Source organism: Stegostoma tigrinum, chromosome 1, assembly GCF_030684315.1.
Source record: "Stegostoma tigrinum isolate sSteTig4 chromosome 1, sSteTig4.hap1, whole genome shotgun sequence".
NCBI lineage: Eukaryota > Metazoa > Chordata > Chondrichthyes > Orectolobiformes > Stegostomatidae > Stegostoma > Stegostoma tigrinum.
This window is the reverse complement of record NC_081354.1, coordinates 2,310,138-2,326,847: the sequence shown is the minus strand read 5'-3', so window position 1 is coordinate 2,326,847 and position 16,710 is coordinate 2,310,138. Positions and strand designations below refer to the sequence as shown.

The following is a 16,710-nucleotide window of genomic DNA, read 5'->3' as shown; positions in this document are numbered from 1 at the left end:
TGTGACCTTGTTCTTCAAATCCCATCTTCTCATGCATTTCTCTGGCATTCCCTGAAACATCTGTATGTTCATCTCAACCACTCCCCATGGCAGCTGGTTTTACAATCTCAACTCTCTGTGGGTAAAAGGATTTGTCCCAAATTTCACAACCAGTGATAATTTCTCCTGAACCACCATCAAACTTTTAGGGTTAGACTTTTGTCTCCACTCTTCATGAGAGCGCAACTTTGATTTGCTCAATCTTTCCATCGTGATAATCAGCCTGGTCTGGGATCACCGCCAACACTTCTACACTCTCTGAGAATAGAGTGCAGTACTCTCAGTTCAAAGGAAGGATTCAATAAAGTGTATGATAACTTCTCTGTCCTTTGGGTCAGAAGATTCCAGATTCAAGTCCCACCTGCAGCCTTGAGCACAAATATGAATGTTTAGATTAGATTCCCTACAGTGTGGAAACAGGCCCTTCGGCCCAACACGTCCACACCGTCCCTTGAAGCATCCCACCCAGACCCATCCCCCTATAACCCACACACCCCTGAACACTACAGGCAATTTAGCATGGCCAATCCACCAAGCCTGCACATCTTTGGATAGTGAGAGGAAACCGGAGCACCCGGAGGAAACCCATACAGACACAGGGAGAATGTATAAACTCCGCACAGACACTCGCCCGAGGCTGGAATCGAACCTGGGTCACTGGTGCTGTGAGGCTGCAGTGCTAACCACTGAGCCATCATGCCACCCTAAAATGCCACAAGGGTACACAGTGTGCTGCATAGTTCCAAGTGCTGTCTTTTTGGTAGACTAGACCACAGCTCCACCTGGCCACTAAGACCGATATAAATATATTCACTGGCGGAGACTGACATGAGGGAAGTTTCTCCTTGATGTCCTGGCCAACACCAGGAAACAGGATCAGGTCGCCTTTTGTGGGAGGGGGCTTGGTGTGCAAAAATTAGCTGGCATACTTTCTAAAACAGTGGTCATGTTTTCTAAAAGCTACTGCCTCGCTGGCTGAGATGCCCAGTCATCCTAAAAACACTATGAAAGTCAATCTCACCTAAAATTCTAACCCTCTTTACAGAAGAACCAGGAAATACCAGGAGAAACAAAACAGTTCTGATTCAGTACTAGTGTGGAACTGACAATGTTGCCTTTACAATAATTCACTTTCTGTCAGGGAGTGAACAGCATTTACATTACACAGGCAGTCAGATACACAAATACACCCCTCTCCAACCTCAAGAGCATATTAAGTTAATAGTTGAAATAGAAAACTACATCAATATTTTGCTTAACTCAAGTTTTAATGACACCCGGTAGCCCCCCCACCCCACCCCACTTCCAGAGATGGAACAGGCCAATTACTCCATCCCTTGGACATGTGAATCACAGTGATGCTAAAGAGAAACAACCCAAACACGTTCATGCAGCTGGGGTTTCATTAAGTGGAGTTCTCGAGGTGCCTTCACACTTCAATAAGCCTAACAACCACAAATGGACAAAGCACACAATGCAGGGACTGAAATCATGGTCAAGCAGAAAGCTAAAGGGAAAGTAATTAGAAACCATACAAGACGAAACAAGAAAATTAAAACCAATTTAACAAGGCCAGGAATCATTTCAGTGGGAGTGATGACTAACAGAGTCTGCCTGGTTGGTACTGGCTTGTTCACTATCTCTCCAGGAACTCTCATTCCCAGGTCTCTACATTTTGTCACCATTTTCTGGTTCATTATATTTATAGGGCTCTCATTCTGACATTTAATTTTTCATCAACTTCCAATCAGTATGACGCTGTGGTGTCTTTACTTTGTACTCTGAACAAGACAGAGCTTTATTACTCAATTTTCTCCCACACATGACCCCAAAAGAGAACAAAATTATTTAACAGTCCTTCCCGAATTTTCAAACTAGTTTACTTCTTGTTCAAATTGCCCAAGGTAAAAATTTTTAAATGCTCATCCATTAAAACTGCATTTCAATTTTAATTTCATTTTAGTACATTTGAGATGCTCATTAAGGTACTAGCCTTTGACACTTGTCCAGTAGAATATCTAGTGCTGTAAGTCATGAGGAAACTGGTCCAGTCATTTTGCAAACAAACTTTTTTAGTCATTCACGAGATGTAGGCATTTCTGATTTGACTGAAAATTATTGTCCATCTCTAATAGACACTAATAACTGTTCATATTTCATCCAAGCCTCTGTCTTCAGACCTGACAACGGCTTGTGGAAAATCTCTCATCTCGTACTCTCTGCAAACTCAAAATTATCAAAATCCCTGTTAACAAATCTAAACGTACACCAACTCCCATTTATTCGTGGCTCCTGGGCTAGCAATGCTTAATTCTGGAATGTTCACACTAGTCTCTCAATTACTCCTTCCTGTCACCAGCCCCCACCCCCCATGCCCCCCACCGCCACCCTCCCTACCCCGCCAACCCTTCCCTGCCACTGTGGCCTGCTCCAGTCCCAGATTAGCTGTCTGGGCCGTAGCTCTGGGAACTCTTTCCTCCAACCTCTCCCTCAACCTTTAGAAATCTCCTTAAAAACTAACTCTTCAATAAATCTTTTGGTCGTTGGTTCCAAAACCTGTGCACAACACCTATTGTCAACGGTAGCTAATAACTGCTCCTGTATAGTGCCCTGGGATATTCCACTGTGCGGATCGAGAAACCAAAGTTGAAGGTACGACCTGGTGATTCTTTGCTGCAAGTAACAATGATAGATGGTCACTAATATTTTTTAAAGCTAGACTTGGTCTTTGTGAGAAGGTTCAGTCAGAGATGATTTCTTTACTGCTGGATGTAGACATTTTATTTACAGTCACAACATGAAAGTATCCTCAACGATGTGACAATTCCCTAATGACTAAGAACATGCTTATTGAAGTAAGAACGTGTACAGCTCAGAGGAGCATTAGCATTAACACTGGATGTCGAATATCAGGCCAATTCATACAAAAGCAACAGGTGCTGTCATCTGGGCTCCGCTCCTAGTCCTGTTTCTGACCTTTTGAGAAACAGAAACAAACTCTGACCTTTCACTTCCAAAGCCCACCACGTTCACAGGATTAGGAAGAAATAATCCTGCTGAGCTGCACAAACCCCAAGATGTGATGTAAAAAGGAAATCCCGTCAATTTACAGGAAGGACATCAAGAGTGACAAATGTGAGGTGATGCACTTTGGTAGGAGTAACCTTATGCAAAGTACAGGGCTCATGGTAAGATTCTTAATAGTGTAGATGAACAGAGAGATCTCGGTGTCCATGTACACAGATCCTTGAAAGTTGCCACCCAGGTTGACAGGGCTGTTAAGAAGGCATACAGTCTTTTAGCTTTTATTAATAGAGGGATTGAGTTCCAGAACCAAGAGGTTATTCTGCAGCTGTACAAAACTCTGGTGCGCCCGCACTTGGAGTATCGTGTACAGTTCTGGTCACTGCATTATAAGGAGGATGTGGAAGCTTTGGAAAGGGTGCAGAGGAGATTTACCAGGATGTTGCCTGGTATGGAGGGAAGGTCTTACGAGGAAAGGCTGAGGGACTTGAGGCTGTTTTCGTTAGAGAGAAGAAGGTTGACAGGTGACTTAATTGAAACATATAAAATAATCAGAGGGTTAGATAGGGTGGATAGGGAGAGTCTTTTTCCTAGGATGGTGATGGCGAGCACGAGGGGGCTAGCTTTAAATTGAGGGGTGAAAGATATCGGACAGATGTCAGAGGTAGTTTCTTTACTCAGAGAGTAATAAGGGAATGGAACGCTTTGCCTGCAACGGAAGTAGATTCGCCAACTTTGGGTACATTTAAGTCGTCATTGGATAAGCATATGGACGTACATGGAATAGTGTAGGCTAGATGGGCTTGAGATCGGTATGACAGGTTGGCACAACATCGAGGGCCGAAGGGCCTGTACTGTGCTGTAATGTTCTATGTTCTATGTTCTTCTATGTTCTAGTTCAGGACAGAGAGTAAAAAAACTGCAGACGCTGGAATCCAAGGTAGACAATCTGGAGGCTGGAAGAACTTCTAAGGAAGGGTCACCAGATCCAAAACATTAACTCTTTTTTTCTCCTCCACAGAGGCTGCCAGACCTGCTGAGCTTTTCCAGCAACTTTGTTTTTGTTCCTGATTTACAGCATCCGCAGTTCTTTTGGTTCTTGTTCAGGTTTTATAAATGTAAAGAATCTCCTGTAAAGAATTGACAGAGGCCTCACCTGGAGGGTTAAGGACAGCAGACAAACCAGGAATTGTGCTAGTTGGGTGACAGCTAAGTTGAAGTCCATGTGTGAGGATAGTACAAGGCAGACAGACGTCAAGTGTGAGCCCAGACCTCCCAGCACCAGGAGCTCTAGCAAGGAGCTGTCACTCAGCTCATTTTAATGCATTAAAGGCACTATTTAAATATAATCTGTTGTTGGTGTCATCTATCTAATGAATTTTTAATTAGAATAATTCAAAAAAGCAATTTCAATATTGCATAGGGTGAGAGGTTAATGGGTTATGCACAAAGAGGCTAATGGAACAATATCTACTCATGTTGTAAACACCTGATCCAGTCATTAAACATTTACCAGAAATAAATACCATAATAAAAGGTCCAGGTTGTGACAGTTATTGTAACTGGTTTCTGGATCAGTTTACTAGAGTACAGCGTGACAAGGGATGTGGTTTTTGGGTAGCTCTCATACTACTGTTACAAACAAGTTGATTCTTGCATCCACAGATGGCGAAAGTAAAATTAACGTTTGAAAACTTGTCTAAAAACCAAACAAGCTTCAACAGTTTTCTCCTTTAATCTTGTTTGAAAGGATAAGTACAGAGTGTTTCCAAATGGTACGTGGCTCATGCTACCACTCTATCCCAGACTACTCACATCACCCTTCCTTCACCATCTCCTCTTATTCCTTTCTCCAAGGTGTGTTTACCCAGTTTCCTCTTTTAGAAGGAACAGGGGTGATCTGATTGAAGTCTTCAAGATATTAATAGGTAAAGAGAAGGTAGGTGAAAATAAATTACTTCCACTGGTTGGGGCTTCTACAACTGGGGGTACAGTCTGAGAATTGAGGCCAGACCGTTCAGGAGAACATAGAACATAACAGCACAGTACAGGCCCTTCGGCCCTCGATGTTGTGCTGACCTGTCATACTGATCTCAAGCCCATCTACCCTACACTATTCCATGTACGTCCATATGCTTGTCCAATGACGACTTAAATGTACCTAAAGTTGGCGAATCTACTACCGTTGCAGGCAAAGCGTTCCGTTCCCTTATTACTCTCTGAGTAAAGAAACTACCTCTGACATCTGTCCTATGTCTCCCACCCCTCAATTTAAAGCTATGCCCCGTCGTGCTCGCCGTCACCATCCTAGGAGAAAGGCTCTCCCTATCCACCCTATCTAACCCTCTGATTATTTTATATGTTTCAATTAAGTCACCTCTCAACCTTCTTCTCTCTAATGAAAACAGCCTCAAGTCCCTCAGCCTTTCCTCGTAAGACCTTCCCACCATACCAGGCAACATCCTAGTAAATCTCCTCTGCACCCTTTCCAAAGCTTCCACATCCTTCTTATAATGCGGTGACCAGAACTGTACATGATACTCCAAGTGCGGCCGCACCAGAGTTTTGTACAGCTTCACCATAACCTCTTGGTTCCGGAACTCGATCCCTCTATTAATAAAAGCTAAAAGACTGTATGCCTTCTTAACAGCCCTGTCAACCTGGGTGGCAACTTTCAAGGATGTTAGGAAGGACTTCTACACACAAAGGGTGGAAGGGGTTTGGAACTCTCTTCCACAAACGGCATTGGATGCTGAATCAGTTGTTAAGTATAAGTTTGAGATAGATATATTTTTGTTAAGGAAAGATATTTCAGGATATGGCCCAAAGGCAGGAATATGAAGTTAGGCTACAGATCAGCCATAATCCTATTTAGTGGTGGAACAGTTTTGAGGGGCTGAATGGCCTACTTCTGTTCCTCTGGTCCTTAACTCTGTTGATGTTGGTTCACCTCGAACACTCCTTGAACGATGACTTTCACATTTTCCCCATTCTCTGGGGAAGAGATTTCATCTGAATTCGCCATAGGATTTATTTGTTTTATTAATGACCCCTCATTCTGGTCTCCTCATAATTGAAATATCATCCTCCTGTTCAGGTTATTGAACCTTGTCATATTTTTCAAGTCCTCTGTCAGGTCACTCCCTGGTTCTTCACTGATGAATCCCCAGATCTTCAGTTTTTAAGAAATTTCTGGTAAGTTATAACCTCTCACTCCTGGTCCTATTTATGCGAATGGCTTTTTGGAATTTATTTCTAATATGGAAATCAGAGAACAATGGCTATGAACTGGAACTGATGAAAGCAGAGAACACAAACATTTTATTGACAAGAAGTGAAAGCATGTTGGTGATGAGATGGTAAAACATCAGTCACTGATTCAGGTTCCCACTTCATTTCAGAGTCCAGTGCAAGCTGCCAGCAAGACGTGGAACCAACGGCAGAGAGTGTCTCTGCTGCCCTGACAGATCTCTACATCGTGATACCTGGTGCATTAGAACACAACACAAACCCTAGGCCATCCCATAACTCACTGTCTTCCACGGATACCACTCGACCTGTCAAACACTACTCCAGGCAACTTAATCTCCGATGGCCTGATCCTACTCAGAGCATCAAACTGAAACATGCTCCCAATCGGCACCAAGCAGAATAGCAGTGGCAGGAAATCAGTTGGAGTTTACAGGGAAAGGAGAAGAATCACATAAAACAACCTTCATTCTTTGGCTGAGCAATGACAGGAAACTGCGAAACTTACAGCCCCAGCAGAAATCCTTTCTGAACAATGTATTTGCTGCAGAACTACTTGACAGAGAGACGGAAGCAGATTCAATAGTGAAAGGAATTAAATAGTAATTGAGGAAATAGATCGAGGGCTAGGAGGAAGAATAAGATGACAGAGACTAATTAGATAGCTCCTGCAAACAGTTAACACAACTACAACGGGCTCAATGATCTCCTTTGTGCTGAGAGATTCGAAGAATGAATCAGTCTTGTAACAGAGCTATTTGGGAAAGATCAGACCACCTCAGTCAATGTTTATGCAACATCAGTAGCTATGCTGGTACTTAATGTAACAGAGATAGCAGGAACTGCAGATGCTGGAGAATCTGAGATAACAAGGTGTGGAGCTGGATGGACACAGCAGGCCAGGCAGCATCAGAGGAGCAGGAAAGCTGACGTTTCGGGCCTAGACACTTCTTCAGAAAGAAGACCTTCTGAAGAAGGATCCAGATCCGAAACGTCAGCATTCCTGCTCCTCTGGTGCTGCTTGGCCTGCTGTGTTCATCCAGCTCTACACCTCAATATTCTTAATATACCAGAATAGTTTTGCACAAATGTCTTTTGACAATGAAATTCTCAGAGGAGGTGGATCAATTTAGCGTCAATAATACTGACAGAGCCTTACCACTGGAACAGAGAACATCAGCATCGTACAATACTTGACAATATTGTCCACACCGTACTATCACCAGCTGCATCAGGAATGGCCTTGCCCAGAAATCAAACTACTGCTCACTAAACAGGTTGGATTGTCACCCAAGATAATTGGAAAACGATTCGTAAACATTTCCCACAATCTACATTATTTTGACGTGATTATTGTACTAATTGCTTAATGCTGAAGCACAAAACAAAAAAACACTTTTATGCTCCTAAATTGATTTTTTATTGAGGACTGCAGTTTACCAAATTAATTAAGAAATTGTCAGGAGTCTTCAAAAACAGAAGACCAACAAATTCCTGAAAGTCAGAGTGTCTCAGAATCATACAACATGGAAACAGACCCTTTGGTCCAACTTGATCAGATTATACCCCAACTTAAGTGAAATGTACCTAACAAGTTTTCAGTAACAAGTCCAAGTTATCTTTTCTGCAGTTTACAACATTGACATTGTGAGATTTATAAATTTTTATGCCCAACTTTATTTTGTTACACTGATGTGTTCACAGTTCAAACATAAATTTAGCTCTAAATTTCTCCCACCTCAACCATCTCCCTATAAACAGTGATACCTTGCAGCTTAACACCCGGACATACTCATTGTAACAGCACATCTGATGACAGACACACAAGGCTGAGAGCAAATTTATCGAGATTGAGTACCAAGCTTTGGAAATCTCAAAGCAGCAGTCAAATCATTGTCAACATGTAAAAAAAAATTCAGAATTGCAAATAATTACCTTCAGACATAGCCAGAAAGAGCTGCCCTTGGCTACCCAAGGATCAGGACTCCCTAGTCTGAGATAGGTTTTGAAATAGTTTAGCGCACATTAATTTAGTAATCACCAAAACACACAACGCACATCCTCATACCTTTGTTGTTGTAGACATCCAGGTAGTTGGGAGCTGAAAAGATGGTGATTAGTGAAGGAAAGCCCGTTGTTTGACTCTTTCTATACATTCGGTACCTGTGAATATCAATGTACCCAGTTACACAAAAGGTTGGGCATTCATACAATTACACTCTATTTATCAAAGTGTACCATTATCATCCAAAGTTTACCTTTCACCTGCCTCAGTAAATGACTGCTGCATCTCAGATGTTACGGTGTTGATTAATTCCTTTTTTGTGAATTTGCTCCAGACATGTAGCAAGTAATGATTAGTTCAATTAGCCATTCTATTGATGTCAGACATGTGATTGTCATTGTTTTGAAACAGAACCTGGGTAACTAGACAGGCAGGGCTGTAAAGACCACATATTTCAGCTCAGTACACCCACAAATTAAATCATTACAATCAAAGTTTCAGAATACTTCCTGACAGTCTCCAGGGATTTTGCTACAAAGAACCCCATCCCTCATTGTCAATGTACCTCAATGTGAAGATGTTTCTGATAACTGGGCTAACGTTGCCTTTTGCCAGTTTGAACCAGGGTCATTACCTTACTGTTACATTTTAGTTTGGAGCAGTGGTTAAAGTTCTGAAGCTCTCGGCGAGGAATCCAAAAGCCCCAGGTGCCCATTGAGTGAGCTTCTGGAAAGCGCTGCCTTTTGAGGTGCTGGGTGTTGACTCTCTGTGTCCCTTCAAGAGGGAGCTGGACCGGTTCCTGACTGGGGCAGAGATCACATTGTATAGAAGGTCAGTGTCTTCATTGGGAACAAGTGGATCTCCAGGGTTAGCTTCAATAGCCTGAGGGGAGGAAAGATCCCCGGTACTAGCTCCGAGCTTACAGGTTTGTCTTAGGTAAGTCTGAAACAGAAATAGGACAAGCTGGAAACAGCATAATGGAGAGAGGAACCCAGTCAATACATCGGGCCTGGGAGTGATCGTCAGAACTGAGTCACCAACTCAGTTTCTCTCTCCACAGGCACTGTCAAACTTGCTGTGCACTTTCAGAATGTTCTGTTTCTGTTTGAGGTTTCCAGCATCTACAGTATTTTACTTTTTATCTACTCGTACTGAAGAATCAGTCAAATAATGCAGACAGCTGCACGTTAGGTTCATTCAGCTCAGGTGAATTTCAATCGATCGAATCGCCAGGCTCGAAATTCTCTTCAGTTGGTTGGGACCAACATTCAATTCACGGCACAGCAGCAGGGGCTGGAGTGGCAGTGTCCCTACCTCTGAGCCAGGAGGCCCAGCCTGCAAGTCCCCACCTGCTGCAGAGGCATGCCTTAACATCACGGAACACGCCGATTGGAAAATATTCACAGGAAGCCATCCCTAAAGAACACAGTACTTATTGATTAATGTAATAAATTTAAGCTGCTCAGTGGGACACACCCTGTATGAATGTTATTGCACAAGGCTTAATTAAAGTAGGAACAAAATTACATTTCTGCTGGAAAATCAAACACTTACCCAGCATCCTGTGCCTCATGTGCTCGGATTACTGATAATAAATTATTGTGTTGTAGGAAGTCACATACAGCAGGGTAACTGCAAATAAAAAATATTAAAAGCTGGTTAAAATTTTAAACAAGGTTTTGCACAATCATGAAATGCACAGATACACAAGGGGACAGCTGGACAAACGCAAGGCAGGAATGATCAGGAGGAGATAAATGCTAGGCTGAGATGAAGAGCTGTTAGGGGAGGTTTGCATTGCCCACAGATATCGCCTGGGACCTGGACACTGTGTGAAATGAATTACCGTCACAGTAAAGGCACAAATCAATTCATAAAAACTCAAAAACATCACTAATTGGCGGCAATTTGGAAGCTTCCACAGATTACGTTGGCTTTGTCTTTTCGGGTCCCCCTTTCTGTATGTTAGGAGGAGGAGGATGCAGCTCCATTCACCCTTTACCCTCTGAGCTCAAAGATCCAAACCGTTTGACTTCCTGTCCAAGGAACACCTCAATTTTCAAATCTCTGACGGCCTTCAATCTCCTGCAGCCCCACAATATCTTTGTTCCTCCAAACCTGACTTCTCAAGCCCCTGATTTCCGTCACTCCATCAACAGCCATGCCTACAGTTTCTGAGCCTGAGGCTCTGGAACTTCTGCTAAAAACCTCGTAGTCATCTTCTCTTCCCCCTTCAAACTCAATCACTTATCCAAGCATTTACCCTCATGCACCTGGTAACACTCATGTGAACCACTTTGAGATGCTTCATTTCACTCAAAGTGAGGTATAAACTTAAATAGCTGGCAATTCTGGTGCAGGGGACTTGCTCTTTATTCAAGGAGTAAAGATCCTTGCAACTTTAGGGGAGTTGATGGTTGAGTCTTATTAATTCTCAAACTATTAATCCCGAGACCCAGGTCATAATCAGGGGTTGAATCCTACCATGGCAGCTCGTGGAATTAGATTTCCACACATTTCTGGAATTAAGAGTCTAATGGTGACAATAAAACCATTGTTTGTCGCTGCAAAAACCCATCTGGTTCACTAATGTCCTTTAGGAAGGAAACTGCCATCCTTACCTGGTCTGGCCTGCATGTGACTCCAGACCCACAGCAACGTGGTTGACTCATAACTGCCCTCTGGGTAATTAGGGCTGGCCTAGCCGGCAATGCCCATATCGCATGAATGAATAAAGTGGTGTAATCCATTCTACTTTGAGTCTTAGTAAACATGAATGAGAATACAAGAGTGAGACTTTAGCAGTGAAAGCTGCAAATGCTGATGTGTTAATTACATGGTCAATACAACACAGGAGTTACTGGCTGGTCAACATTTATTGCCAGTCTCTGGCTGACCTTCAGAAGGTAGTGGTCAGCTGCTTTCTCAAACTGCTGCGATAATTATGGTGTATGTGGACGTAAAATGGCAGTAAGTTAGAGAGGAAGTTCCAGAATTTTGACACTAAGGGACTAACGATACTTTGTTATGTCAGGATGGTGAGTGGTTTGGAGTGGAACTTGCAGATGGTAATGTTTACATGTACTTGCTGCCCTTATCCTTCTAGATGGTAGTAATTGTGGGTTAGGAAGGTGCTAAGGTGCCTTTGGTGAGTTGCACTTAGACCTTTATAAGTCACGTTTAAGAGGTGGGGAGATCATTTCACCCAACTTCACAAACTTTTATTTGTTCTTTTGTGAATTTGAATGTCTTAGTGGGCTTTAACTCAACAGGTGGTCTTTGTTTAACTCAAGGATAAGATAGAGGTGCTGCCACGTTCTGGGGAACTCCTTTCAGGAAAGCTTTCCAGACTTCGCAAATAGCGAACAGGGGATTGTCTCAAATAGCACCAGGGATGAGAAATTGACAGGATGATGGAGGAGGTGGGGACTAGGATTAACTGCATAACTCCTTCAAAGGGCTGGCACAAGAAAAAGGGGCTGATGGCCTCCTTGCTGTACTGAAGGTGCTGCAATGATTTTTATTGGCTGTGTTCTGACTGAGATGGGTGCAGCACATTCTCTTTCTCTCGATCAACTACTCTGCAATTTAGAGACCAAGAAACTGCAGAAGCTGGAATCCAAGGTAGACAAAACAGGAAGCTGGAAGAACACAGCAAGGCACGCAGCATCTAGAGGAAAAGAGCCGTCAATGCTTCAGGTATAACCTCTCTTCAGGAATGCCCAAAACATTGGCTGTTCCTTTCCTCCAGATGCTACCTGGTCAGCAGTGTTGTTCCAGCCTTCTGTTGGTCTACAACATAAATGTAACTGGTTTAACCAGTTCCCAATCTGGCCAACTGTACACCTCCATAATTCATACTTAAAAGAAAAAGATGCATTCAATTGGAAAACAGGGATTTCTCTCTGTAGAGATTAAAAAGAAGCATTTGTAGCCAACAGAGGCCAGTGATTGTGCGCAGCTATCTCAGAGTCAGTGGGACGGGGGTGGTCAGTCTTTGTAGATACAGTCATTTAAGGGAACGCTGACAAACTCCTCTAGAGATTCCTCACACAGGAGCAGCTGGACCTGGGCTCATGGTGTACACTGCACCCATAAGAACAGCTCTTTCCCAGCAACTGGACAGCTGAGCTGGGAAGCTTCTTCCTTTCATCCCCAACCACTCTGAACAATATCCCAAGCACAACTTGGAACCTGGCAGTCATGAAACCATTCAGGTGGCCTCCAGCGAACAAACAGTTATGAAGAAACACCTTGTTAAAATAACCCTGACCACTGTCCATTCAGTACCCATTTACCACAAAACTACCAACTCTCACACTGTCCAGCCCATCCTTTATTGGGGGACCGGTAATCCAGAAGCCCAGCCAAAATCTTTATGAAAATGGGTTAAAAATCCCACAACGACTGCTCGTGGAATGTACGTCCAATAGATAAAAATAATAGGTTTTAAGAAATGAAACTATATCATTGAGAATGCTGGAGAAACTCAGCAGGTCTGGCAGTGTCTGTGGGCAGAGAAAGCGTTAACATTTCAAAAACATAACTACATACGTCCATTAAGGTCCATGAATGGACATCAGGGAGGACAGACTGCTGGGCTTGCCTTGTCTGGCCTACCTGTGACTCAAGACCCACAGCAATGTGGTCTGCTAACTGCCCACTGAAAATGGTCAAGCAAGCCATTGCTCAGTTCAAGAGCAATTAGGGATGGGCAACACACACAGGGACAAAACAACCCAAAAATTACTAGATAAAACTCAGTAGGCAGCATCTGTAGAAAGAAAGCAGAGTTAACGTTTCACGCCCAGTGATCCTTCTTCAGAGCAAACTAAGGTCTTGTCAATGGCACACATGTTCCTTGGAAGAATAAAGATAAAAGCAATGTAGACATCCACAATTCTTCAAACTCAAGGCCATCATAAGCATTCGACGTGAAGCTTTCGTGACTGTTGTCCAAAGTAAATGAACCTTTCTTGAAACATCAGTGTCACAATGAACTCAGCTCATCAGAGAAGATATTTCTTTCTCGCTCAATGTTATATTAAAGCAGGGCAGAGGGTATAACCTCTGTCCTGCGTAAACCATCACGAGACAAACACTGTTTATCTATCTGTACCACACGCTGCCAATTTCCAAGGGTTCACAATGAAGCGTTCGATCGATCGATTGTTTGCTGGCTCGATACACCAGTGGTTAAATAACAACTTGCCAAAATGTAATCAAGCTGTCTCCCATGAATTGTGTTTGCTCTGTGTATATACATCTCTCTCACACTTTAATAAAACAACGACCACAACCTGATCTGTAAAAGCACCTGCCACCTGAGGACACAACTAGCACTGGCAAAAATCCGCTGAAATGCTTGATCCCGGTCTGCGATGATGCGTTTCTGGTCTCTAATATGCTTTAATCCAGGGGAGTAGAGACTAGGTCAGGGGCTGCACAGAGTCAGAAATTGGGGGATATTTCACATCTCAGAGTCATGGGACTGGTGAAAGTGATTGAGGTGCAGTGAGGGTGGTAAAGGAAACAGATTCAAACTGGAGGATTACAATTCTCATATCGAACCAGGAGCTAGTGTCAGGGTCACTGAATATGGGTACACTTACAATGTTTAAAAGACATTTGAATAAGGACATTAACAGGAAAAGTTTGGAGGGATATGGGCCAGGAGCAAGCAGGTGGGACTAGGTTAGTTTGGGATTATGTTCAGCATGGGACTGGTTGGACCGAAGGGTCTGTATCTGTGCTGTATGACTCTATGACCTGTGAGATAGGAAATGGCAGACACAGACCCTGGTAAATGGAGACAGTTGCTGATGGCTTTGACCTCTGGAGTCTGACTGTTTTGAATGGTATTGGAAGGGATTTGAAAATTTCAGGCAAGCGGAGCCCAAGGAAACAGAGGGAAATGAACCATGCACCACCTCAACACACTGCATTACTCTACGCGATATATAAGAGAGTTTGAGGTGCCAGAGTGGGAGTATTTAGCCACTCCAGGGGATGCCTCACACAAATATCGACCATCACACGGTACAGAGTAACATCTTATGAACAGGAAGGCTGTCACCTGAAGTGGGAATGATCCCAAAGTGTTCCGACTGAGTGACCACATTCCCCATGGAGCTGAGCTCACGCTTGCAGGAGATTTGGGGAATATTGGGCTTGTTTCATCCAACAGTGGCTGCAGCCTCACTGATGGCAAGAGAGCAACATCAGCCTTTACCTTCAGGCAGTAGGAGAGGATTACGGGTATCCCACACATTGTTTTTGTCTTTGGGGAAGCCTGGCATGAAACAGACTTGTCTAAATCAGTTAAGCTCTTATAGCCTGGGAGCAATGACAGCAATCATCCGCTGAAATCCAACCCACTGGCTCATGTCTGTACACATGCTCAACTTTCAACTACTCACCTTTCTCTGATATCAACTCTGTCTTAGCTTCCCGGGGTAAGCTACTGTAAACGAGTTATCTGGTACCACTCGTGAAGGTGCTACACTGCAGTTTGCTTGCCAGCCACAGATGGTCATCTGATCAGGTTTATCCAAGAATATTCCGATTTAACACACAAAGCCTTAGTGGCTGGTGAAAACGCTCACTAGGCACGTCCAAAAAAGGGAGTTAGGAAAAATACTTGGAAAAAAAAAGTACTTGTTGAGCGATGAGGTAAGATCAGAGGGGTAGGACAATTTGGAGCATTTCTTCAGAACGCTTGCCTAGTAAAGACGGGCTGAACAGCCTAAAATAGCATAACTTTCGATATTCTACCAAAGATACAAAACAGAAACATATAACAGAATGTAAAACTAGAACACCAAATACTTTTAAAATAGGGTTAAGTCTCAGTAATTTAATTATCCTTTCTCTTCCACAATACTATGTGTCCAGGACATGGTATTAATCACGCTGTATTGGAAAGTATCAGTTCGAATAAGTTCAACATCTCAAGGCTTCCCCAGAGCAAACAGTGCTTCAGTGTGTCCAACCAACAATGATGGAAGAGTGAAAATGGGAACTAAATCACCACTCCCTTGTTTCTTGTACTTGACTTGCAAACAATACTTTTCTCACACCTTGTCTGCTGTCTACATTTCTCTGTTCTGATTTCCCAGACTGTCACTCCTCACACACACTGCTCTCTCAGGCAGATCAAACCACCCAGGACACCCTGTGATAGCAGTCAGAGGGAATGTTCCCACTGTTTTTCAAGCCATTTAAATCAATCACTTTACAAAACTGATCAGCTCACTTCAGCACTTCCCTTTCTCTCAATCCAATTGGAGCTGGGTGTTCCCTTTGGCACCAGCCAACAATCTGCCTTTTTTTGGCCCAATTCTTGGCAGGTTATAAATTGCTGCCAGTTGTTGATAAGATCAGGGGGAAAGTTCAGCTTTTCACATCAGTAAGCTGTACCTACACACTCAATCATGGTCACAGCTACAACCTATCTTATTTTCAGACACAACAGCTTAGACATTTATCTAGAACAAAGCTTCTCCTGCACTTTTGGTTTCTGTTACTTTAGGCCTTTAGATGGTGTGGACTGGGTGCTTGGATTCAGGGTCCAGTGATTCAGAATTTGAGACTTTCCTCCCAAATATTGCAACATTCCAATATCCTTGAAGATATCACAATTAAAACTGCACACCATCGGGAACCACAGGGCCTGGTGTTCCCATGTACCTGCTGGCCTTGACTTTCTGGATGAAAGTGATCCTGGGTTTGGAAGGTGCTGTCTGAGGATCTTTGGTGAATTTATCTCCGTTTCAGGCAGCTGCTAGGCTCCAGTGGGTCAGTGGCTCTCTGTGGGCGGGACTGCCCCTCCCCACCCCCATCCTTGGTGACTGGTCTGGGAGAAGTGCCAGCTGGCACCCATCAGCAGGATGAGTCTCCTACCAGCACCCCACACGTGCAGCACAGGTTCCTGACACAATCACACTGAACCCCAAACCTGGGAGGGAGGGCGAGCTTGGAGGAGGGTGCAGAGGTGCTTCAGTGCATTTGGACAGGGTGAGATAATGGGCAAATACATGGCAGAGTGCAGCTCATGTGGAAAAATGTTGGGTTATCCTTGTTGAGAGCAAAAACAGGAAAACAGATTATCTCGTGATGTAGTGAGAAAGGAGGAAATGCAGTGAGACCTGGTGTCCTGATCACCAGTCACTAAAGATAAGTGTTGTACATGCAGCTGGTGAAGGCGGTAAATGGTGTGTTGGCCTTCATAGTGAAATGATTCAGGTACAGGGGCAGGGATATCCTGATGCAATTGTACATGGCCTTAGGTGAGACCACACCTGGAGCAGTGGGTGCAGTTTTGGTCTCCTTATCTGAGGAAGGATGTTCTAGCGATAGAGGGAGTGCAGTGGGGGTTTACCAGGCTGATTCCT

At 43.5% G+C, this 16,710-nt stretch overlaps 1 protein-coding gene across 2 annotated transcripts in view; it reads right to left on the bottom strand.

The window, feature by feature from the left end:
* The window catches only part of LOC125451946 (protein phosphatase 3 catalytic subunit alpha), a 285,163-nt gene that overhangs the window by 42,232 nt on the left and 226,221 nt on the right, over nt 1-16,710 (bottom strand). For both annotated transcript variants that reach the window (XM_048529747.2, XM_048529753.2), the window contains exons 7-8: nt 9,872-9,949; nt 8,381-8,475 (exon numbers count right to left, since the gene is read on the bottom strand). In XM_048529747.2, the coding sequence (XP_048385704.1) occupies nt 8,381-8,475; nt 9,872-9,949 (173 nt within the window). The remainder of the gene's footprint in view (nt 1-8,380; nt 8,476-9,871; nt 9,950-16,710) is intronic.